We start from the raw sequence: 26,093 nt of genomic DNA, 5'->3' as shown, positions 1-26,093 counted from the left end.
GAATCTAGAGAATCAACTAAAAATCTAACAGAAACAAGTAACAATTTAAGCAAAGTTGTAAGATTTAAAATAATTCACACAAATCATCAACATTTCAATACATTACTAACAAAACCCAGCAGAAAGAATTAGAAAGAGGAACTCCATTACTAAATACTTACGAGTCTACCTGCTAAGACAAACCCAGGGACTATATGAACACAATCTGGATTTCATACAAATATAGATAGATCTAAACAATAAATATTAATTGCTAGTGAGTAGGCTGAACCAGTAAAAGATGAGAATTCTATCTAATTCAGTGCCATACCAATCAGAGTACCAAAAAATTATTTTACAGAGGTAGAAAAAAAAATGAAATTCATCTAGAAAGACAAATGGTCAATAATGTTAAGGGAATCAATGAAAAAAAAGTCAAGAAAGATGGCCTAATACCAAATTTCAAACTATATTACAAAATAGTAATCATCCTAATAATCTGGTACTGGCTAAGAGAGTGGTAGATCAAAGAATAGATTAAGTACACAGATCTCAGAAGTAAATGACTACTGAAATCTAGTGTTTGATAAACCCAAAGATCAAAGCTTCTGGGTCAAGAATTCATCATATGACAAAAACCATTAGGAAAACTGAAAAGCAGTTTGACAGAAACAAGGTATAGACCAACATCTCATGCCATATACTAAAATAAGGCTAAAATGGGTAAATAATTTACAAAAAAGAGGGTGTTATTATAAGCAAGCTAATTTAGCATAGCATGGAAAACTTTACTTGTCAGATCTATAGATAAAGGAAACGTTTATGCCCAAACAAGAAATGCAGACAATCACAGAAAATAAAATGGATAATTTTATTTCACGAAATTAAAAAGATTTTGTACAAGTAAAACCAATACAGTCAAAATTAGAAAGATAGTAGGAAACTGGGGGGAGGAGAGGGAGGAGAAGAATACATAAAATTCTCAGGTAAAGGCCTCATTTCCTCAAATATACAGGCAACAGCCAAATTTACAAAGATTAGAGGCATTCTTCAGTTAGTAAGTGCTCAAAGGATATAAACAGAGTTTTCAGAAGAAACAACGAAGGATTCATGATGAAAAATGCTATCTATTTATTGTATAAATACGTATACATATATTGGATTTAACATATATTTTAACATGTTTAACATACGTTGGATTACTTGCCATCTAGGGGAGGGGTTGGGGGGAAGGAGGGAGAAATCTGGAATGCAAGATTTTTTAAGGGTCAATATTGAGAAATTATCCTTGCATATGATCTAAAAATAAAAAGCGTCAATAAAATTTTTAAAATGCTATCTATCTCCAGAGAAAGAACTGATGAATTCTGAGTGCAGAAGCCCCTCACTAACAAAGGAACATAGTTACTCCATATTCAAGTTGCTACTTAACATTAACACTATTGAGCCTCTATTTGCTAGAAATTTCAGGAAACAGGGTTCAGGCCAATAGATTTGTTTAATCCTGCCAGCAGAGACCCTGTACTTACCCGTTTGCGGAGGCTTCTCTATTGATCTTATCTCACTGTCGGTCTCAGAATCACTGCTGTCATTCTGAGGACTTTCTTTGGAAGATGCTGGCTGAGCTGGGCCTGCAGAGGTAACTGCTTCAGGTCTTTGCTTAGGAGGTGCCTTCTGTAGCTGAGGGTTGATGGATATAGGGAGAGATGAACTGGGAAATGCATAGGCTGAAAGGATAGACTGACAAGACACATCAGGTTACACAAGAGATCAGAGCAGAAGTAAGGCTGCTATCAGAATCCAGTGCCCACAGTCTGGGGCCAGATCACAGAGCTGGCAGCTAGTACACTCTGGAGAGGGTACAGTCCCATTCCTTCACATCAAATATCAGGGAACCATACCTTAGAGAAGGGGACTGGCTTGCCCATGTTTGCCCAGGTAGAGAGGAGCAAAAGAGGACATGAACCCATGTTCTCTAATTCCAAATCCATCATAGGAAAGTTGCCTTCTCCTTTTCCCAGGCGAAGGCCCTGCCTTTTGCCTGTAGTCTATTATTTAGTAGTTTTTTGGTTGTGTCTGACTCTTCAGGATCCCATTTGGACTTTTCTTGGCAAAGATACTAGACTGGTTTGCCATTTCCTTCTCTAATTCAGGGTCATACAGCTGTTAAGTGTCTGAGGGCAGACTTGAATTCAGGAAGAGGAGGCTTTAGGTATGACACTACATGCCCTAAGTCACCCAGCAGTCCTGTGATCTCTCTTTTACCCTAATCAATCTAGGTTTTTCTCTCTCAGAATTTGTTTATTACTAATACAGATCAATAGCAGAGCTTGTTAATTAAAAATCAAGACCTTCCTCTTAAAATAAAGACATCATAGGCATGGGGGGTCAAGAAGGCATTGTTGTAGTATAGTCTACATAAACTTCAGTAAACATGGATGACAAAACTAAGTCTTTTCATGGTGGGGCTCCTCCCTCTTTGATCTGACTATCTGATTCTAAGGTCTTTTTGAGCCCTCTCTGAGGATGTGCTCAGAGGCCAGCCTCCTGGCGACGAGCACTCCCAAACCATTTCATGGATGACCACTTCACCCCCCAGGGGCAGGGCCGGTACAGCCTCTGAAATCCCAGAGTGACCTCCACTCTACTGGGAGGCACCGGAGGATTTTAATGGAAGAGTGAGACATAATACTCATATTCATTTTGAGCAGATAGGTGGTGCAGGGGGTAGAGTGCCAGGCCTGGGGTCAGGAAAATTCTTCTTTCTGAGTTCAAATCTGGAGAAGAGTAGAATTTGACTGAAATGACTCAAAAAAACTTATGGGTTTTAATTTACAAAGTATTTTGTTCCCAACCACTTTGTGGAGTGAAAATGCAACTATGACTAACCCTATTTTACAGATGAGGATGCTGAGCCAAGTCTACCAGCACCAGTTTGGTAAGGCCTTGAGTACACCGGGACCACCAGGCTGCTCAGAGAGGAGAGAACAGGCACTGGTCAGAAGTGGAGCCACTTCCTGGAAAGGAATCAGGTTCTTAAGGAGGTGCTGTATTTCTGGTGTAGATGAGATGGGGAGGCTCAGAATCAAAAATAATAGTAATAATAAAAATAAATGAAAACCCCATCAAAGTGTAAGAATAGATTTCAAAAGACAACATGCAAATTATCAACAACCACATGAAAAATATTCCAAATCATTAATAAGAAAAAATGCAAATTAAAACATCACTGAGATACTACTTTACATGAATCAAAAGAGGAAGAAGATAGGAGAGAGAAATAGTTAATGCTGGAAAGACTGTGAGAAAAAAAAAAAGACACACATTTGGCAGAATTGGGAATTGATCCAACTATTCTGGAAATCCATTTGGAATTATGTAAGAGTTTTCAAAATGGTCACAATCTTTGATTCAACAATCCCGAACTCCTGGGCTATATCCCAAGGAAGTCAAAAAAGAAAGGGTCAATATGTTTTGAAATAATCGTAGCAGCACTATTTGCAAAAAGCAAAAATCTGAAAACAAATATGACCATTGAATGGGGATGACTGAACGAACAGATTGTGGAATATCAATGCAAAGGAATGTGTTACATAACTACATTAAAGGAATGAATAATAAATAAAAATAACAATAAACAGATTGAAGGAACATGAAGAATTCTAAAAAAAAATCTGGAAAACCAAAGAGGTCTTTTCAAAAGATATAGAGTAAGGTAAACAGAACCTTGTAAGAATAATATACTCAATGGCTACCATGTTATCAATGAAAAAACCACTAAAATATAAATGAATTTCTATGGAACACAATGGCCAGTGTTAACTCCAGATACATAAGCAACAGTATACTTCCTTCCTTCCTATTAAGAAAGAGGTATAGGCACACAGTGTATGGCACAATAGAGTATCCACTCTTAGGTCAGGAGGATCTGAGCTCAAAATGACTCCAAATATTTGACATGTCCTATTAGTGAAGTGAACCTGGGGCAAGTCACTTAATCCCAATTGCCTCCATAAAAATAAAAAAATAAAAAGTAAACTATGAGTGAAAATTTACAAATATTATCAGTTATAATCACTATGAACACTTAATTTTGATAAAAATTTGAAAAAAATATTTTCTTAAGGGAAGAAAATCATAGGAGATGGAAGACTATTGGGAAGTGAAATGTCAAACAAAAAAGTAAACAAAAGTAATTTTTAAAAAGCCATTCTTTTGTTAGTCATGCTTCTAGAAAACAGAGGACCAAGCACTAATGGGCCTGAAGAATGTTAGGATATTGGTTAAAGCTTTGCTCAAATACTATAAGAGTTTGTATGAAAACTTAAAGACCTAATGTACCCTCCCCAAAGTTAAAGACTACCAATTTACAGCATATTTTGAATATATTATATATTGGATATATTTTGAAAAATTATGTAGTGGCCTAATTGCTAATGCTTTCATAAAATACTATGAGCAGTATTTCATTTTATCAGTGGATAAAGTGCTAATTTTGGAATCAGAAGGCCTGAGTTCAAGTCCAACCTCAGACACTTATTTGGCCGTGATCTTAAGCTATTTAACTCTTTCAACCATAGTGTCCTCATCTGTAAAATGGGGCTGATAATAAAACCTACCTCCCAAGACTATGAGAGCATAAAGAGATCATATACAGGAAAATGTTTACAAATGGTGATGAATAATGCTGTAAAATGTGATGAAACCATCACAATGCAATGAGAATTGCATGTTCTAGTTATAGCTCTCTTAGTAGTTAATAGCTCTCCCTGCCATTGCTTGCAACAACAAAAGTAAATAGACAAGGGGCAGCTAGATGGTGCAGTGGAGAGAGCACCAGCCCTGAAATCAGGAAGACCTGAGTTCAAATCTGACCTCAGATACTTAACACATCCTGGCTGTGTGACCCTTGGCAGTCACTTAAACCCAAATGCCTCAGCAAAAAAAAAAAAAAAAAAAAAAAAAGTAAATAAACAACTGAAAGAATGAATCAGTTCATTTTTCTGAGCCTCAATTTCCTCACTGGTAAAATGGGAGAAATAGGATTGTTGACTACAGCCTTGAGATGCCCTGGTTTCTCATAAAGCCAACCTGTATCTGTGGTTTCCTAAGAAGGAAACATCCCTTATCAATACAGATAACCGAATCACACATCTAGGACTGGAAGAGATGACTGAGTTCGACACCTCATTTTTTTGATGAAGAAACTGAGGCCTAAGGAAGCAAACCAAATCCCCAAGATAGCCTCTGAGGCGAGTCTCAACGTAGTCCCCCCATTCCACTTTGGCTCCACACTTTCTGCATGTATTATAATCCTAGAGTTAATGGGGAAGACCTTGGACCTGGCCGGCTCTCTGTACTTTCCGCGAGATCCATCTTTAATAACAAGAGCTGATAGAATTACTCAGGGACACAGAACATTTCCCCTCTTACCCCACATTCCCCAATCTACCTGGGAAGGCTCTATAATTTCATCTTCACTAGAATCCTTGGGGCTCTCTGTCTCATTGATGCTTTGCCCTTGGGGGAAAGACCTGTGGGAGAAGCACACACAGGTCCCGTTAGAAGGGACGGCAGGACAGGGCCCTTCTCAGGGGCTGGCTTCCCCCAATGCTCATTCTCTGCCCACTTTCCATCCCCGCTAGATTCTCCTCCTGGAGACCAAATCAGCAGCTTCCTTTTCTCCTTTTGTTTTCAAATCTCTCAATATAAGTTTTCCTTCTAGGTGGATTTCCACAAACTTTCAGGGTTCTAGAAATAACCAAATGCTAGTAAGAGGACCCCTCTATTAGCAAACTTCAAACACTTTGGGGCTACCTTGGCCCCTCTTTTATCTTGGGCCACCACTGCCTTTATCAGTAGAGAAGACTCGGTCTAGGCTTTCTCAAAATGGAGCTTAAAATGGCAACGACGCTCTACCATGCTAAATAGAGATGCACGGGCAGCACAGACCGCACGCTAACTGTTCAACTGGAGAGGACCTTTAAAGGCCAGCTGGCATGAGGAGAAGCCCACTGCACATGGAGTCAGAAGGCTCCAGTTCTGGCTTTCATAGTAATCTGCTGGAGGACCTGTCACTTAACCTCTCCTGGGCCTCAAGCTTCCTTGTCTGCAAAATGAAGGCGCTGGGCTCTGACTTCCAAGATCCCTGCTAGCCTTGAGTCCATGAGAAGCCAATGACAACTGCCCAACCCTTCGCTTAGCATGAAACAGAAGAAAGAACCCAGAGAAGATCCTGCTCTTCCTCTGTACTAAAATTCTTCCATCTTAGTTTGCTAGTCTCCTCCCAAACATCCTGCCCTTGGCTGTCTCCACCTCTATCAAAGCTTAGTGGAAGGGACACAGGGCCATTTTTTAGGCGCCCTTACCTAGACTTTGTGCCTGCTTTGCTCTGGTTGCATCTGAGTCTTCTTTCTCACTCTTTATACCATTGCTAGCAGTCACAGAAATGCTGTCTTGGTTAGCTGTGGCTTGGGTCCTCTCAGCAAGCTTGGATTTCTTGTCCTGCTTAGTTGTTTTGTTCTTGTCACAAGTGGTCTGTGGAATAAACATGAAGAGTCTCTTAGAAACAATGGCATCTTAATCCAACTGGAGAAAAAAAGGGAGAGGTAAGAAGAAGGAAATAAGTTACTTCATCCCTGCCTCCTCATATATACTTCAAATTCAGCATTCAAAATTCAAGTCTGTCATAGACCCTGTTGATATCTTCTTAGTTAAAGCAGTCTTATTCTCCTACATCCTCTTTTCAATCAATGTCTACTATTCTCTTTGAGACCCGACAATTCCACTTGGATCAAAATATGTACCCAATGACTGAGGAACTGCTGAACCAATTATGGCATATTAATGTAATGGAATATTAGTACATCATAAGGAATGAAGAACACGATAAATTAAGAAAACCATGTAATCAGTTGCATCAAACTGAAAAGTTTCTGTATGAGCAAAATCAAAATTGTTAGGTTTAACAAGAGAAGCGATTAAACAGGAAAATTTACATAGAAAATATCTTTGATAAAGTGGCTACCTAAAATATGCTGGGAATTCATATAAACATCTAAGATTTTCATTACTATCTTATTTTAAGAAATTGCCATAGCCACCTCAGCCTTCTGTAATAACCACTCTGGTCAGTCAGCAAGCATCAAACATCAAGTGAAGACCCTCCATCAGTAAAAGATTACAATCTGCTGAAGGTTCAGATGATAAGTTAGCATTTTTTAGCAAAAATTTTAAATTACATTATTTGCATTGTTTTTTAGATATAATCTACTGGTACACTTAACAGATGACAGTATATAACTTTTATGTGCACTGGGAAAACAAAAAATTCATGTGACTTGCTTTATTGCAGTGGTCTTGAATGGAACTTACAGTATCTCCAAGGTATATCTCTTTAAGTATATGTCAATGTTACTATTGATATAGCTATGTAGGATCTTTGACCTTCTTTAAGGATATATACCTAATAGCAACAAATACAAAAATATATTTATAGTAGCACTTTGTCATAGCAAAGAACAAACAGAAAAGCTATCGATTGGGGAATAGTGGAATGAATTGTGGTGATATATGAATTAAATATTATGCTATAAAAAATAACAAACAGAATTCCAAGAACTTGGGAATATTTGTGTCATTTGACCTTGGAAAGAAGGTAAAACATAAAGCAATATGCACAATGACCAAGAGGGGAGAAAAGTGCAGTGGCTGTGGCTATGACGCTGATCAATGATGAACTCAGAGATGAACTGAGAGTGAATGAAGTAAGCCTTTCTGTTCTTGGCAGAGATGGGGCAGAGAATCTATTTTCAGCCACAGTCACTGTGCTGATTTGTTCTACCTGACTGTGCTTTCTGTACTTACTTGAAATAAGAAACCCTAGGGTGGGGTAGAGGGGAGTCACTGGGAAGTGACATGTCATTCTAATTCAGGGTTCTGTGCTCTGCCATCTGATGGCTCTGGGCTCTATAACTAAATTTTGGAACTTCTTTCATTTATTCTTAAATAAAGGAATGTTTTGGAAATAACTAAACTCTGAATTGGTTGAACCAAGATTCACAGGCCATAGAGCTTGGAAGGGTTAGGAGAAAGTACTGACAAGGAACTTAGGCAAAGGTATCAGCAGCCATAAGTAGAGAAAAAATGCACTTCCCCAGAGCTTTGTGGGGGCTGACTAGTAAAGGATGAGTACAGAAAAGGAAGAAAATCCTAGACAGTAACAATAGCCAGCTGCGCTTGCACGTGCGTGTGTGTACATGTATAAGTAAGATAATGAAAGGAGAAACCATTCGAAAAGGACAGGGGAAAACTTTTTTGGAAAATACTACCTCAAGTTAAGGGATGATTATTAGCAGGAAGGACAATAAAATAAATACAACGAATGTAGTGAGTACCCTTCTTCATGGTAAGGAACTTTGGGAGTGGATGAGGAAGAATAATACTGCAGCAATGTGGCTAGGGCAGAGAGCCTGCTTAGTTTAGAAGAGTGAGAGACATACCAAGGGTTGACAACAAAGATAAGAGAAAATCCAACAACAGGAAGGGTTTACTCAACCTGTACAGTACAAGGGGTAGGTGGCGAGAGCAGCAGGCCTAAAGTGCATAATGATAGAGTGGAACCAGTGCTAGGTGTTGGGGTGCTGTCATGGGCTGCAAACAATATAAATCAATGCCAGTCTAAAATTGCCTTCGCAATAAGCAACCTCATTAGGAAAAATGAGCAGCAGCTTCCAGAATGAAGGAGTTACAGCTTTGCTTTCTCTGCTCTGGTCAGATCACAGCTGCAAATACAAAAATGTTCACTTCCCCATTTTAGAAAGTATAATGGTATGGTTCTTTCTATTCATTTAAAAAATTTTAATAATGCTGCTAGAACAGGACCAATGGTGGTTAAGAAAATTGGAAGTCATGTTATATAAGAATACCACCAACAACAATAATAACTAGAATTTATAAAGTAATTTAAAGTCTGCAAAGTGCTTTATGAATATTATTTCCTTTTATCCCTGCAACAATCACCTTGGGAGGTAAGTGCCATTTTATTATCCCAATTTTGACAGAAGAAGAAACTGAGGAAGACAGAGGTTAAGTGGTCCAGAGTCACACAATTAGGAAATGTCTATGAGGCTGAACTTGAATTTAGGTCTTTCTGACTCCAGGTCTGCCCAGTCTTCTGCCTAGCTAAAGATGGATGAAAGAATTAGGGGCAATTAATGAATGTTGGAAAAAACCTCAAAGGAGGCAGAGTGCAATCTATACCCTTCTACAAGATCCTAGGTAAGTGACCTTATCTATAGGTCACTATAGGTATCCTATAGAATATCTTATAGATATAGAATCTCCAGTAAATAGGGGTCCACAGTCTTCCAAAGAAGGCTATTCCACTGTTGAAAGTCTGACTCCAAAATCTGTTAAATTGTCTTGGGATAAAGAAAGACTTGTTCTGGTTGGCTATAGTTAGTAAAAACAAGAGATACTATAAAAAAGATACTATAGAGGTAAACTTACAATCAATTAAAGAAACTTATCTAAACAATAAGCGGTCCAAAAAAGGATTGAGGTGTTCTGGGAGCTCTTGGATTACTCTCTGGTAGAGGTCTTCCAGCAGAGGCTGGATTTCTTGCCTGGCATACTGACTGTACAGAGGAATCTTGTTTCTTTAAACAATCAAGTTGGACTTAGTCAAACGTATCAAACTCACTGCCTGCAAAAGTTCCAAGAGCATCATGGACCACATTAAAATATAACTGGGAAATGTTTTAACATATAGCATAGATAATAGTAGTTTTTTTGTTTTGTTTTCTGAAGTCAATATGCAGCCCTGAGGGATCTATTTCAATTTGAATTTGACACTTCTGGCACAGAGGACTTCTAAAGTGCCCCTTTTGGATTCTGTATGATTTTCTGGCAAGTGGTCCTAAAAAAGGCAGTAGGAAGGTGACATGAGCAAGGCATGAGAGATGCCAAGTGAAGTCTATGGGGTTTCCTGGGGGTTCACTACCCAGCAGGAGAGGATAGGGATTCCAATTTGTGTCTAGTCCTTATAGTGAGACTATGGGAGATCATGAACAAGGATCCCTCAGTGCTGAAATCTATCCATGGAGGAAGTAATATGCAGACTCACTGGAGTAAATGATACAGAGTGAAGAAGCAAAGCAGAATTAGATAATTTATAAACTACAGTAAAAAAATAAATAATGACAGGGGCAGCGAGGGGTTGCAGTGGATAGAGCACCAGCCCTTTAGTCAGGAGGACCTGAGTTCAAATCCAACCTCAAACACTTAATACTTCCTAGCTGTGTGACCCTGGGCAAGTCACTTAACCCAAACTGCTTCACACATACACACACACACACACACACACACAGAATAAATAATGACAGAATGTTTAAAGTGTATGTAAGAAAAAATGACAAATGAGTAAAAACATCATGAAAAGGAAAATAAACTCTTAAGTAATTGAAGACCAATGATAGTCACAGAGAAAAAATAATGTCATATGGCTTTGCTGCATCCACTGTCAGTTATCCGTGGGCATTATGTTAAAGGGTTTTATTGACCTTCATTTCTGTGTTACAAGGAGAATTTAATGAAAAATGGACAGGGGACTTCCTTCCCCCCGGATATGACAAGAGGTAACAATAAAACTTTTCTTTTTAAACAATGAGAAAGGAAAGCAAGCAGGTCATTGTTTTTGTTTGTTTAAAAAATACCTCAAAATAAATTGTAAATAATTTAAAATTCAATGTTTTATGTATTTTCATTTACAAATCCTGATTTACTTGAATATTTATTTTTGATGATGGTTACTAAGAACAAAAAAAGCATCTTATTAAATAGAAAAGTGGTCCTAACTGCTAGTAGTGAAAAGTTTTGAAAACACTTAAAAGCATCGACAATTATGGTGTCAGAAGATCTGGGTTTGAGTACTGATTCTACTAGCACTGAACTTATATGATCCCATGTCATCAATGGCTATTCTTTCTAGGTATTTGTTTTCTCAACTATATAAAATGGCAATGATGACATCATCCTGCTTCTTTGCTAAAGAAGTGACGTCGAACTCAAACAGAAAAGGGAGACACAAAGCCATATATAAGGATCCCTATGGGCCACATATTGACTTAAAAAACCACATACTATCTACTTCTATTGCTTTTTATTTATCTTTTTAAATATTTCCCCATTAGAATTTAATCTGGTTCAGGCTGCAATGAGAGTTTGTGGGATATATGTGTGTGTGACCTCCATTCTAGGTTGTTGGGATAATTTGAAAACTATAAAAACTATAAGCAGATGTAAGAAACCGTATATTTTCATGAGCAGTTTCCCTCTCTTTATAACGAAGGGGAGTTGCATTTCATTAGATATCTGAGGTCTCTTCCAGCTCTTAAATGCTATAAACTGCGCTATACAAAAAGAAGAAAAAAGATAACAAAGAAATTATCTTCCTGATCTGATAATTCAAAATATATAGGGAGGAAAAAATCTCAACTACACCTTAGGGATAGTTATTATGCCAAAGGGAAAAAGAAAGAAAAACAAGAGGAAAAATTTTTATTCTTCCCCATGTCCTTAAAGGTACAACAGGTGTAGATTACCCATTCTATAGTTCAGGGCTTCTTAAAATTCTGTCTGAGAAAACTTTTCACATAAAAAATTTTAACATGATTCTAGGTACATAGGTATATACAACAGGTATACAAATCAAACATTTACCGACAATAAATCATAATTTCATGATTCCTACATTAAGTTATGAAACATCACATGGGGTTGTTATAATTTAAGAAGCTTGGTCTCCCTCTGAGGAGAACTATGGACTTCAGAATCATAAATCAGCCCTGGGGTCAGGTTCTAGTTCTGAAATACTGAAAACTCCCAAATTGAAAGGGACCTTAGAAATCAATTAGTGAAATATCCATACCTGACTGAGAATTCTTTCCACAATAGTGGTGCTTAAATATACAATTCATGGCAATAATGCCATGAACTTGTTTTGGGAAAAACAAAACAAAACTGATAATTGTCTTTTTTTAATCCTTTAAAATCTTAGGCATCCATGGGCAGTACCAGAAAGTGCCATGTGACAAACAAAAAGGGTAAAGAATACATGTTCTATAGCAATCCTGAATAAGGAGCCACTTTAAGACCTTCTTAAGGTTCCTTGGCAGCTTTTGAATGGCTCCCTTCATCTACATTTCTTTAGCTACAAAAAATTAAGATATTATTTATATTTCTGATGGCTCTTCCAGGCCCAATGCAAAGACAGCCCTTTGTTAACCATATAGGACTGAAGAAATGGTCTGAAATACAAAGGATGGGAAGTCAGGAAACCTGAAAAATCTTGGAATTGGTGTTTGGATTTCAGGCTTAATTATGTAGCTGTAGTAGTAGTAATGGCAGCAATAATGAATTAATAAAATTAATAATAATAATATTAATAATGAAATTAACATTTCACTTTTTATAAAAATGCTTTACATTTGTACTCTGTACAAAACCCCCAAAAGTCTCAATTGACAGAGGAGGGAGTGGAGATCCTAAGATGGTAGGTGTTTTGCCCATGATCAGATAACTAGTAAAATTTTGATTTGATTTGAACTCGGGTGTCCTAATTCTAAGTCTAGACTCCATCTACTATATTACCCTGTCACTTCAAAAGACAGACTATACGAAAGCCAACAAACTAGTCAGTTGGACTTGAACAGAAGTAGTAACCCTAAGCCTTGTTTTAAATTTCCTTCCTCAAGGCCATTTTCCAGGTACCTGGGAGGTTCCTGTTCCCTGTTCCTCAGAGGCAGACTCACTACTGGACTCTTCACTACTAGCTTCAGGCTGGCCAGTGCTGGATAAACAAGTTGCCTTTTGGCACATGGGGGCCACTTTCACCATGCTGACCTTTATTGCTGGAACAGGTAAGAGTGAGGGAGATTTGTTAAGTGCAAAAGAGAATGGACCAAGTCTATACTGTGTTTCTTCCCCCCACCCCCAATCTATTCTGCAAAGATAAAATTAAGAGTCCCTACTTACTATTTTTTGTTTCTACCAGTATCTCCTCTTCACCAATCAATCACATGCATAAAAATATAAGTAGATAATCCTTGCAAAAGTGTCAAAAATATCCTTGTTTCAAAAATGCTTCCAGTTATACTATCAGAAGCATTTGTCCAAAGAGAATCAGGTAGAATTTTGATGACTTTTCCTATACCAGGATAGCCAATGTCCCTTCAAGAGGAAGGGGGTATACCAAAATCAAAGTATCGAAAAGGAGATTTCTTCGCCTGTCCCCCCCTCCCCGCCCCTCCATCTATCTAGACTGTAGTTATATAGGATCCTGCAAACTCCACTCACTAATAGTCAGCAACCCAACATCTGACCCTTAGTGGCTGGAGATATACAGATATGTGTGTATGTGTGTGTGTGTGTGTGTGTGTGTGTATACACATACATACACATACACACATATACATCTGTGTGTGTGTATATATACATATACATATATATGTAAACATAAATATATATATGAGGACAGGGGTCTTACTAGGAAGAGTTGGATGTTGGATATCAGGGATCACATCATTCTCACTCTCAGATGAGCTTTGTTCCCTGTTCTCTGATACTTGTCTCTTCTTGGGAACTGTCCCAGCTTTCATAGGGACAGCAGCCTTGTCAGCTGGACTATGTTTGGGGTCAACAAAAATCAGAGGGTTTTTAAGTACCTTTAAAATTAATTTAATAAATTTAATTACCTTTAAAAACAAAAACAAAACACAACTCCCTCCCCCCCAACCCCAATGGATTAAGATTTTGACGACAAGAGGGTTCAGTGGCTAAAAAGTACAGGATCAGAAGTGTGGCTAAAGTAGTTTGTAACAGATCTTAGATCTGTAAACTTCATAAAGGACCATTTAGCAGTCAAAAGGTCCCCAAACAAACTTTAATTATACCTTAGGAGAATAAATTAGATGTCTGTTATCCAGAATGAGTGAAGAGATAGTCCTTCAGTTCTACTATGCCCTGCCCTGTTCAAGATTTCACAAAGAATTCATTCTTATCTTCATTTATTTATTTACTTATTTTTCTTGAGGAATTTCTACATCTAGTGCAACACCATATTTTAGAAGGATTTTGACTAGTTGAATTGTGCCCTAAAGAGGGCCACCAGGATAGTAAAGGGGATGAGAAACTATCATAAGGTTCGGGAATACACAGGAAGGTCATGACCATAATTTTCAAATATCAGAAGGGCTATCTAGTGGGAAACGGATTAGGTTTGTTCCTTTGGCACTTGAATGCCAAGTTCAAAAGAGTGGGTGAAAGTTACAGAGGGAGAGATTTTGAATTAATGTAAGGAAAAGCTTTCTAAAGTCAACAAGCATTAACCAAATGCCTAACTCTGTGCCAAATGCTGTAGAGATCAAAGGGCGGGGGAGGAAGGGGGAAGGGAGGGGAGAGAAGCAAAAACAGCCTGTGTTCTAACAATAGGACTGTCCAAAAGAAGTGTGGAAGACAAAGTGATGAGCTATTCATGAATGGAAAATTTTGAGAGAGAATGAATAACTACTAAGAATGAGTGTTATATCCAGCCATTCTGGAGAGCAATTTGGAACTATGCTCAAAAAGTTATCAAGCTGTGCATACCCTTTGATCCAGCAGTGTTTCTACTGGGCTTATACCCCAAAGAGATATTAAAGAAAGGAAAGGGACCTGTATGTGCCAAAATGTTTGTGGCAGCCCTGTTTGTAGTGGCTAGAAGCTGGAAAATGAAAGGATGTCCATCAATTGGAGAATGGTTGAGTAAATTGTGGTATATGAACGTTATGGAATATTATTGTTCTGTAAGGAACGACCAGCAGGATGAATACAGAGAGGACTGGCGAGACTTACATGAACTGATGCTGAGTGAAATGAGCAGAACCAGGAGATCATTATACACCTCAACAATGATACTGTTTGAGGATGTATTCTGATGGAAGTGGATCTCTTTGATAAAGAAAGCCTTAATTGATCAAAGATGGACAGAAGCAGCTACACCCAGAGAAAGAACACTGGAAATGAATATAAACTGCTTGCATTTATGTTTTTCCTCCCGGGTTATTTATACCTTCTGAATTCAATTCTCCCTGTACAAGAAAACTGTTTGGTTCTGCACACATATATTGTATCCAGGATATACTGCAACCCATTCAACATGTAAAGGACTCTTGCCATCTGGGGGAAGGGGTGGAGGGAGGGAGGGGAAAAATCGGAACAGAAATGAGTGTAAGGGATAATGCTGTAAAAAATTACCCTGGCATGCGTTCTATCAATAAAAAAAATTATTTATAAAAAAAAATGAGTGTTATGTAGAGAAGGCTTTCTATTTAGATATAAGTTGAACCTGATGACTTTTAAGATTCCTTCTGGCATTCCATATAGGACAAGTATCACTCCAATGTGATCTCATTGATTTAGGAGTTCCCACAGTGATGCTGAGGGCAGCCCATTCATGCCCACCCATGTTAACTCTTGTTTGTGCCAAACAAAAACAAAGGAAAGAAAGAGTGAGATGGAGGGAGGGAGGGAGAGAGAGAGAAGGAAAGGGAAAGAAAAAAGAAAAGAAAAGAAAGAGACCATGTATCTTTAAGGAGTAATAAAGATAAAAAGCCAAACAGATAGCAGTCCTTTCAAATGGTAGCTCAAGAAAAATTCTTATATATGAAAAGACAAAGAAATAAAATTGTTGGTGATATAGCGAGGCAGCAGGGACTGAGGATGAGAACAGCTCACATTTTCAGACATGGCAGCATTTTGTAGAAATGCCTCTGTACTTGTAGTCAAGATGGGTAACCATGGCCAAGCTGCTGACCTTTTTTGTGCCTTAGCCCCCATCTCTAAAAATGGGGGGAAAAGCTACATTAGCCCAGCAGGATTGTTTTGAGAATTAAAGGAGGTAATCTTAAAAGCTTTGTTAAGGTAAGAAAGCACTTTGTTCATAAGGAAAGCTAAGTATCCTGTCCTCCAGAGGCTTGCTGGCCCTAATCCAGTTAAATCCAAAGCCAGGCACCCCTCCCCCTCAATCAGGCTTCCCATCCCCATCCACTATCATCTCCTCAAAAGGCTGTTCCTGGCCCAGCCAAAAGCAGAGGGTTTTGGGCCAGGCCAGTTCTAGAGCAGCCACAGGAAATTCCAGCCCCCCAGGTGACCTGAGCTTCTGGTTACAAAACCAAGCTACAAAAGAGATAAGCGAAGAAAGAAACCTGAGCTTGGGCTGGGGGTGGGGAAACAAGTTCCTTGGTGACTCTCTGGCACCACCTCGTGGCTGCAGGCTCTAAGGACACGGAGAGCCTAGAAAGCCCCACCCTACCGATCATGTACTAAGGATGCCCAGAGCCCTGAATTTGGAGCCTTAGACTGCCGAGGGGCCTTGGATCAGGGAGGAGGGGCTGACGGGGGACAAAGGAGCACTGAGAGGAGTCAGCTCTTCCTGGGACCAAACCTCTCCCGCCTGGGCGTGAGAAGGGATGGAGGGAAAGCCTACCAACAGTCCTGAAGAGGGTGGGCAGTCCCCAACCGGCAATGGATCCCCTTCCCAGCTGGATCCGGTGCCTGCTTTGTTTCATCTCAGGCTTACCCGTGAAAAGGGTCGGTTCCTCCTCCATCTGCCTTTACTGAGCTGTGCTGCTGTTCTCTAAGGCCCAAGGGCCCCGGTACTGTCCCTGAGCAGGGAAGCAATTAACAAACTCTCCTAGCAGCTTTGGGAAGGGAAATGATGGAATGCAAGAGCTGGGTAAATGTAATTATTAACGAAGTACAAAGAGGGAAGACTGAGGTCAGGCGAGAGCAAATCACAAAATCACAGCCTATTACTACTTAATGGGAGCCATCATCAAGTTCTACCCATTACTTACAGACAATAACAAAAGCTAATATTTACGTAGTGCTTTTAAAGTTTGTTAAGCACTTTACAAATATTATCTTATTTGATCATTTACAAATGAAGAAAACAAATACACAGAGCAGCGTCATACTTCTCACTAGCAGAAGAACCACAACCAAAACCTGAGCTTCCTGCCTCTTAGCCCATCAATCTTTCCATTGTGCCAAGTTATCTAGCATCCTGAAGAGGGAAAGGAGAAAGAAAAGCAGCTCTTGAGGAGCCCATGTTAGCCTTCTACATAGCCAGGATGGATTAGCTTCCCTAGGACTGTTAAATTATTTTTTAAAAAACCATCTGCACCCAGTAGGAACTGAATGTGGACCACAACATAGTGTTTCTCACTTTATTTGTTGTTGTTTGCTTGCATTTTTTTCTCATTTTTTTTCCTTTTGGATATGATTTTTCTTGTATAGCATATTTGTGGAAATATGTTTAACATATATTGGATCACTTGCCAAATGGAGGAGTGAAGGGAGGGGGGAAAAATTATAAGTGTTTTATAGAGATGAATGTCAAAAATTATCCATGTATGTATTTTTAAAATAAAAAGCTATAATAAAAAAATTTCTAAAAAAAATTAAATTATGCCACTGTAAAAACACAGAAATATGTGATAATGACCATTAAAAAAAAAAGAAAAGAACCAAAAACCTGTAGTTTTCCCAATGCCACTATCCAATTCTAATTCTGTACTTCAGAAGCAATGTTTAGATGTCTAAGATTTTTTAAAAAATTTAACAGAATCTAGAATCTGCACATATAATAAAGAGAGTCATTTACACAATACTTTAAGATTTGCAAAATCCTTTACAAATATTGCCTTATTCAATCATCACAACCTTAGGAGATAAACGCTATGTCATTCCCATTTATGGATGAAAAAACTAAGCATAGAGTAGTTTAGCGACTTAATCAGAGTCATATACAACTAGTAAATGTCTGAGGCCATTTAAACTCAGATTTTCTCAACTCTAGGCCCAGTGCTCTATTTACAGGGCTTCAATATATAGAATGTTCTAAGATATACCTGTTATTTCATTTAGTCCCATCAATATGTTATCTCATTTTCTCTAAATCTATTAATTCACAGAATTTAAGATTCAAAATTGGAAGGGATCTTTCAATGTCATGAAATCCACATTTTACAGAAGAGGACACAGTCCTCGAGTGGTTTCATCACCTGCCAAAGGTCACACAAGTTATTAAGTGGAAGTCTGGACCCAAAGCAGGTAACTGGACTCCAAACATATTCTGTTTCCCAATGCACCAAGCAGTTCTAGGTACTCTTTTTAACTGTCCAGTACTACAATGAGAACAAGTTTCTATTTTACCATCTGTTTAGATACTATTCTAAAGGGGAAGGATTCTTAAAAATTTATTCAGCTAAATAGTTGAAAATGATAAGATAGTGCTGTGCTGAAAATAATGGGGAACTGGAGACTCTCAGCTCCAGCCTTACCTTGCTATGTGGTTTTAGACAAGTCACTTCTTTCTCAGGGCCTCAATTTCTGCTTGTATATAAAGGGAACCAGATTACTGTTTTCTAGCCCAAACTAGACTTCCGGCCAATAAAATGTCTAAGTTTGCTAGTGAGAAGTACTCTATCTCCCTCTAGTTGAATGGCTTTTGGGTAACTCATGATCCATGAGCCAATGGGAGAGGAAGAGAAGCCTTTTTTTTTTTTTTAATTTAAAGAACAATTAAGGAGTAAAAAACTTAAGGAGTCATTTTTTTTTTTTTAATTTTAAGAAATATGGACCTCAGGGGGCAGCTAGTTGGTGCAGTGAGTAGAGCACCAGCTCTGAAGTCAGGAGGACCTGAGTTCAAATCTGGCCTCAGACACTTAACACTTCCTGGCTTTGTGACCCTGGACATGTCACTTAACCCCAACTGCCTCAGCAAAAAAAAAAAAAAAAAAAAAAAAGAAAAAGAAAAAGAAAAAAAAAAAAAGAACTACAGACCTTTGATAATGAAAGTTTTACAAACTAGTAATAATTTGTTATGGACCAGAAGATTGGGAAAACTGGACTATATGGTTTTTGGGAAATAGAAGTGTCCTGAGATCTTAAAGAAGGGAAAGGAACCCACAAATGTTTGTGGCAGTCCTTTTTGTAATAGCAAGAAACTGGAAACAGAATGGATGCCCATCAATTGGAGAATGGCTGATTATGACAAGTTATGATATATGAAGGTTATAGAATATTATTGTTCTGTAAGAAATGACTAGCAGGATGATTTCAGAGAGTCTTACATGAACTGATGCAAAGTGAAATGAGCAGAAGCAGGAGATCATTATATATGGCAATAAGATTATATGATGATCAATTCTGGTTGATGTGACTGTCTTTAACAATGAGATGATTCAAACCAGTTCACATTGTTCAGTAATGAAGACAGCCAATTATATCCAGAGAGAGGACTGTGGGAACTGAGTGTGGACTATAACATAGCATTTCCACTCTTATTGTTTGCTTGCATTTTTGTTTTCCTTCTCAGGTTTTTTTCTTTCTTTCTAGATCCGATTTTTCTTATGTAGCAAGATAACTGTATAAATATGTATACATATATTGGATTTAATATTAACATCTTTAACATATATTGGACTATCTGCCATCTAAGGGAGAGGATGGGGAGAAGGAGGGGAAAAGTTGGAACAGAAAGTTTTGCAAGGATCAATGTTGAAAAATTACCCATGCATGTTTTGTAAACAAAAAAAAAAAAAAGAAAAAGAAAAAGAAAAGAAATAGAAGTGACCTTCCAACTACCAGATTGGCTTCCAGCCTAGCCTCCTTAGCCATCAGTAAGAGAAGAAATCATTGTGGAGAAGGGGCCCTACAAACTCAAGAGAGTGGCAACCCTACCCCCAGATCACTCATCTTGCTTTTAGTCCATATCTTACACAGACTGACCATCCATGGAAGAAATCCTAAGGAAAAGAGACCAGCTATGCCCATCAACTGTCAACTAGCTGTCATTCTTAGGGCAGACAAGCCAACCCAGCTAAAATAGCAGGGCACTCTGAAGAGAAGCAGCAGAAGTGCCCGGCAGATCAAATCATCACCACTTTGACCACTATCTCCCCTTAGACCTTCCTGGAGAAAGAGCAGGACCCTGAACAGCAATACCTCCAGCCAAATACCCTGGAGACATCATGCTGGGAAGTAGCCCCTATATAGATAAAAGCTCCTGAAGAAACAGAAAAGGAAGTTCTTGCCACCCAAGTGCTGGGCAATTGTCAGATGGTTCAATATCAGAAATTTAAAAGAATTTATCAATGGAAATGGCATTAAAAAGAGTCATTGCCATCTGCCTGCTGCTGTTCTGAAGGATGATGTGCCTTTTCCATCTTATTAGCAGCTGAAACTTTCCATGAATATATCTGCCCCATCAGAATGTGAGCTCTCTCAGAGCAGAGCTGTTTTGCTCTTCCATTAGTAACCCCAGCATTCAGCACAAAGGAAGCACTTAATAAATGCTTTTAAAAATTTCATTCCTCAGGTTTTTTCCAGCTCTAACATTCTATTATTCTATCTGCCCAGGTCTCTTGATTTGTTTAAATCACTACATAAAATGTCACTAAAAAAGACCTTTGGAGGAAAGAACAAGGATCAGGAAGCAGCCAAATGAAATTATTTGTCTAACAGCAAAATGGGGACAAAAGAAGCTAGAGAGGAAAAAAAGGGTCAGGAGATTCCATCACAGTCCAAATCTTTACTCTCCATTGGAGGGATGCTCGGATGGATTTTCCAAAGGAAAAAGTTGCCAGCTGGTAACTGGTGAGAAAAATGCTAAATGTGATACTTCATCAGCTCTTGGATGTCAAGATCCCAGTGAAAGCAGCACAAAGAGACCCCCAGCCTGATGCTCCTTCACAAAGACATTGCTGGAGGAAGATGGGCTCTGTTGTCAGACTGCAGAAGATTCCCAAGATGGGTCAATCAATGTCAGGTCCCACACTACTCCGTCAGAGACAGGACCATAGCCCATGTCTCAATGGCAAGGATCCCTGGCCTCAGAATGTAGAATTATGGCCTCAAGCCAAATGGCTGCATTATCTAATTCAATAACTGCAATCAAAGTTCCATTTCACTGAAGAAGATAAAACAATAGTATAAGAATAATGTCTGATAGGTAACTAACATAATCATGAGTATAAAAACACTTCCTTCTAGATGAAAACTTTCCTTATTTCCTTAACTGTTCAAATTACTATATATAAATACATTAAATTCTGAATATTCTTCTATTTGTGTGCACACACATCCCTCCTCTTATTTTGTCTTCTCTTGTAATGCTAGTTCTTCATAAGTAGGAATAATTTCTTCCACTGTGGTTCTATCCTTAATGCTTAGCAGAGTGCCTGGCACACAGAAGTAGCAAAATAAATCTTCTGTTTGACTGAATGGCTTGAATTAGCATAGATATTGAAAAAACAAATTTATTTATATGCAGGCTTGGTAAAATCATATACACTAACAGTCTAGCTGCCAGAACCCTCCAGGAAACAAATATAGATAGTATATGTAAGGCAGTGTTGAGAGCCTCCCAATGACTGCGGCCCAACAGCTCTGAAGTATCCAGAAGCTTCAATTCAATGATATGTAGATGTGGCACCTCAGGACTCATTCTGATAAAGGCCTTTATGGGAAGCCCTCATCAGACTTATCTTATGGACTGAGGGAAGTGATTGGAGGATGAACCTGACCCAAGTGCCAGCACTGAGAGGGCTGCTTATGATACTGGAGTACTGCCAGGCCGGGTTACATATACCTCAGTGCTCCCTACTAAGATGCTTCCCTCATGCTCAGGGTGTAAAAAATGTTCAAGAACAAGGACCTGACAAAAAAGTGAATTCCATGTCATTCATGAAAGTGGGATTAGTAAAAAATTCTGGAAAACATATTTGATTTTCCTTAGAACAGAAGATCTTAATGTAGGTTCTTAATGTGAGGTCTATGGACCCCCAAGAGGTCCACAGATAGATTTCAGGGAGTCTGTGAACTTGGCTAGATAAAAAAGTACATCTTTATTTTTATTAACCTTTAGTTGAAATTTAGCATTTCCTTCAATTATTTAAAAATATTATTCTGAGAAGAGGTCCATGGCACACAAAGGTTAAGAACCCTTGTTTTAAGAAGGACTTTCTCTTTGAACCTTTTCCTCCAAACTGTCCTAGATTCTCCCCTAAATGCTCCTGCAGGATTTCAAAATACAAATAGGGGCTTTCTAGGAAGAGTGGATTTGGAAGAGTTGGAAGGATGAAAAATGGGAGATAGGGTGGATGGGAGAGAGGATGTTAAGCTTAATAAAGCAAAAATCTACCTCCCATATACTTGCTAATGCCAAAGAGATATTTCTAATGCAAGGGAAAACTACCGAAATAATCTAGGCTGATAATTATAATTACCAATTTGTTATTCATTGCAATGCTAAACTGTTAAGATCCATAAAAACAGAGATAACCTTTTAACATTTAGCAGGATGCTCTGCACACAGTAGGCACATAATAATTGTTTGTTGAGTGTCTTTTTACAGACCAGTCATAAGGACTATAATGCTGTTTTGGGCAGTGGGATGACTTAAGAGAAAGGAAGGACAAGAGGAAAATCCTGGAACTCCAGGGTCCTACCTGGGCAGTTGGCGGTTCTCCATTGTTACTCTCAGATTTATGGTTCCTAGTAGTGTCAGGTGCAGCCAATTGCTTGTCTGGCAATGCAGTAGACACTTTCCCTACATTGTTCTTGACAGTTCCAGCTTTTTCAGTTTTCTTCCCTGATGAAACCTGGGATAATGAGGATGAGGCAAGGAGACAGAAAAAATTATCCTCAGATAAAGTGATGATACATCTGCCCAGAGATCTCAATAAAAATTAATAATGGAGATTTAATAATAGTTCTTTTTCAGAATACTTTTTCACATATAATCTCATCTGATTGGGCTTGTTTTGTCCTTTAGAGTTGGAAAACTATAAGCCTATGATGACTCTCAACAAAATCACTTTTAGGTTGGCAAGATTCTGAGAAGGCAACAATCTGCATGGATAGAGGGATTTCCTAAGGTATAAGAATGAAATATAGGCCCAGGCTGTAGCTCTCTTTAGAATAAGGTCTAGGAAAATTAAAGGACCTGGTCAAGATTTCATATCCAGGAATTAGTGGCAGGGCCAGAACTAGGATTCCCTATTTCTGTGCTGACTTTTATGAAAGACTACAGAGGAAGAAGGAAGTTCAACTCTCCCAGCAGAGAAAAATCACATGTTAGTTGTCCCAGGAAACCAGAGTCATCCCAGAGCAACCTCAAATCTGTGGAGACTGAAGCAGCCAACTCTCCCACCTGCTCTACTGAATGCTCTGTAGCTTGATGATATTACAGATCTTGCCCCAATATGGCTGATCACAGCACTTCCAGGATATATATGGGGTTGATCGTGCACATATGGTTCCAAAAATCTTCCATCCACAATGTGCTGAGATCTTTCCTCTGCTTAGTATCTTTCAAATATCAACGTACCATCCCATGCTATCCAGTTCAGCTGAGTTCAATTCTGACTACACTTTTTTTTTTAATAACTTTTTATTGATAGAATCCATACCAGGGTAATTTTTTTTTTACAGCATTATCCCTTGCATTCACTTCTGTTTCGATTTTTCCCCTCCCTCCTTCCACCCCCTCCCCTAGATGGCAAGCAGTCCTTTACATGTTGAATAGGTTATAGTATATCCTAGATACAATATATGTGTGCAGAACTGAACAGTTTTCTTGTTGCACAGGGAGAATTGAATTCAGAAGGTAGAAATAACCTGGGAAGAAAAACAAAAATGCAAGCAGTTTATATTCGTTTCCCAGTGTTCTTTCTTTGGGTGTAGCTGCTTCTGTCCATCTTTGATCTGAATTAACTCTCTTTATCGAAGAGATCCACTTCCATCAGAATATATCCTCAAATAGTATCGTTGTTGAGGTATATAATGATCTCCTGGTTCTGCTCGTTTCACTTAGCATCAGTTCATGTATTGACTACATTTTCTAGCTATGTGAGTGTAGGCAAATTTTACTTTGCCCACCAAAAACTTACACTTACCTCCCAGGGCAGCTGGGAGAGCTAAATTTGTAAAGTGCTTAGCACAGTGCCCAGCATATAGTAGGTGCTTAATAAACACTTGTTTTCTTCCTTCTAACCATCATTTTTAGAACATAGTGGACTTGTGTCCTTTTGTGATTATCTATTTGCGAGGGGGTGGCTTTGATGTCACTAGATATTACAGTATTCCAACCACATGGCATGTAAAGGAGATGAATTTCTGTAGTAATTTGGTAACACATACTCATAAGATTGAGTGGGAAGGGACTTCAGTAGTCAACAAGTCCAACTTTCACATTTTATAAATGAGGAAACTGAGATCTAGGGCCATTAAATAATTTGCCCCATGTTATACAGACAATAGAAGACAGAGCTGGGACAGTTGCTCAAACCCTCCAATTCCAAATCTAGTGTACCTTTAAAATGGAAAGAAAAATCACCAATGAGCAAAGATTTTCCAGGCTGATGAGCACTGGTGGTCAGAGCCAGCAGACTGGCCCAGACGTCAGTGACACAGCTTTCTTCACCATGAGGCACTGAGGAGGACATTCGTGGAGCCTGTTTCCCAGCTGGGGATTAAGTGGACACACACCCTCTCTGGGGAGAGTTGGGATGCAGAAAAGATGCTGGGGTTAGAAGAGAATAACCAGGGTGTACTTGGGTGAAAACCGCAGAGCCCATCTGCCGGTCAGCTGGAGCCTGTGTGTTCAGGCCTGCTTGTTTTAGAAGTCTTCAGAATTAATCAGAACCAAATGGAGAGAGAAAGTAACTCAAACCACACAGGTAAAAAAGACTAGCTGCCAAAAAACGCCTGTGATCTATACAGTCAAAGTCAGAAGAGATAAGAAAACTAAAAGGAGAATACTGAAACCTTCTGGAGTGTAAAGAGGGTCTATGGTCAACAAATAAGCTTCCTGACATGTGCTTGGTCACTTTCTATAGGTAAATGGAAATCCAAAAAAAATGACAAAAAACACATCTAGAAACATGAGCTGCATGTGTGTATAAACAAAAGTGTGTGTTTCAGTAAGAACAAGTCCTAATTCCTTCCCTGCCTCAGGATTCCCACTACCAGTTCTAGGATCAAGGGACAGGTCCTGGGATGGCTGTAGAAAGGAAGGCAGCAGATGGAGCAGCAGCCTGAGGATTAGGAGGCTGGTTCCAAGCCCCAGTCCTGTCACTAACAATGCCACGGACTGGCCATGAAACTTGGAACAAGCCCCTTCCTCCTTTCCAGACCTCAGTTTCTTCCTAGGAGGCAAAGCGGAAAGAAAAGAGCATGTAGTCTGGGACCCAAGGATTTGGAACTGGAAAAGCATGGAAACTTAAGCTCTGGGACTCAAATGAGAGACACTGTGTGTAAGTCACCCTGCAAACTTGAGTGTGGTACAAGTGTCAGTTGCTCTCTGTTTTAAAAAAAAGGGGAGGGGGTTGATCTAGCTTGATTCTCGGGTCCTTGATGGCTCTTAAAGTCCAGGATTCAGGAAAAGGCTAGAAGGGAGTGCCAGGCCCAAGTGCAGGCTCACCTGCTCAGGGGATGCAGAGCTCACCAATTCGCTGCCAGACTCGTCACTGCTGCTGGAGCTTTCCTCTGACCCTGAGGTTTCAGCGCTCTGAGCTGGAGGCCTCACCTGGGTTTGGGGAGATGGAATCGCAGACTTCCTAGGGGCTGGTACGGGCTCGCTCTTTCTTGCTGAGGCTGCAGCAACCTCAGGAGTTTTCATTACAGTTTTTATCTAAAACCATGAGGAAATATTTATAAGGAAAAGAAGGAGCCTTCAGTAAACTGGACTACCTGTTGGGAAAATGACTTAAGGAGAACAAAGACAGGTGACATACCTGCACCGAGATGACCTCATCTTCACTTTCGGATTCCTCGCTGCTATCAGAAGGCTCTTCCGGGCTTATTGGCTCAGTTTTTGTGGCCTGGGAGGAAGGCACAGGTTTTCCTGAGGCTGATATGCTCCTGCTCTCTCTTCCTGAGGCTGTATTGATCTGGGTACTTTTCATAGCAGTTTTTATCTTAAACCACAAAGAAATATGAGAGAGGGAGAGAGGGAGGTAGAGAGAGAGAGAGAGCGAGAGAGAGAGAGAGAGAGACACCCTTTGAAG

At 39.1% G+C, this 26,093-nt stretch overlaps 1 protein-coding gene across 10 annotated transcripts in view; it reads right to left on the bottom strand.

Moving 5' to 3' along the window:
• The window catches only part of TCOF1 (treacle ribosome biogenesis factor 1), a 69,686-nt gene that overhangs the window by 848 nt on the left and 42,745 nt on the right, over positions 1-26,093 (bottom strand). For 6 of the 10 annotated variants that reach the window (XM_051978708.1, XM_051978714.1, XM_051978713.1 and 3 more), the window contains 5 exons: positions 25,821-26,003; positions 25,508-25,717; positions 22,533-22,685; positions 6,348-6,516; positions 1,509-1,719 (listed from right to left, as the gene is read on the bottom strand). In XM_051978708.1, coding sequence (XP_051834668.1) covers positions 1,640-1,719; positions 6,348-6,516; positions 22,533-22,685; positions 25,508-25,717; positions 25,821-26,003 — 795 coding nt within the window. In that variant the 3' untranslated portion in view covers positions 1,509-1,639. Of the gene's footprint in view, positions 1-1,508; positions 1,720-5,431; positions 5,514-6,347; positions 6,517-22,532; positions 22,686-25,507; positions 25,718-25,820; positions 26,004-26,093 lie in introns of those variants that run through there. The other 4 variants (XM_051978709.1, XM_051978710.1, XM_051978711.1 and 1 more) reach the window with 4 other exon arrangements.

Source organism: Antechinus flavipes, chromosome 2 (genome assembly GCF_016432865.1).
Source record: "Antechinus flavipes isolate AdamAnt ecotype Samford, QLD, Australia chromosome 2, AdamAnt_v2, whole genome shotgun sequence".
Lineage (NCBI taxonomy): Eukaryota > Metazoa > Chordata > Mammalia > Dasyuromorphia > Dasyuridae > Antechinus > Antechinus flavipes.
This window is presented reverse-complemented; position numbering and strand designations above follow the sequence as displayed.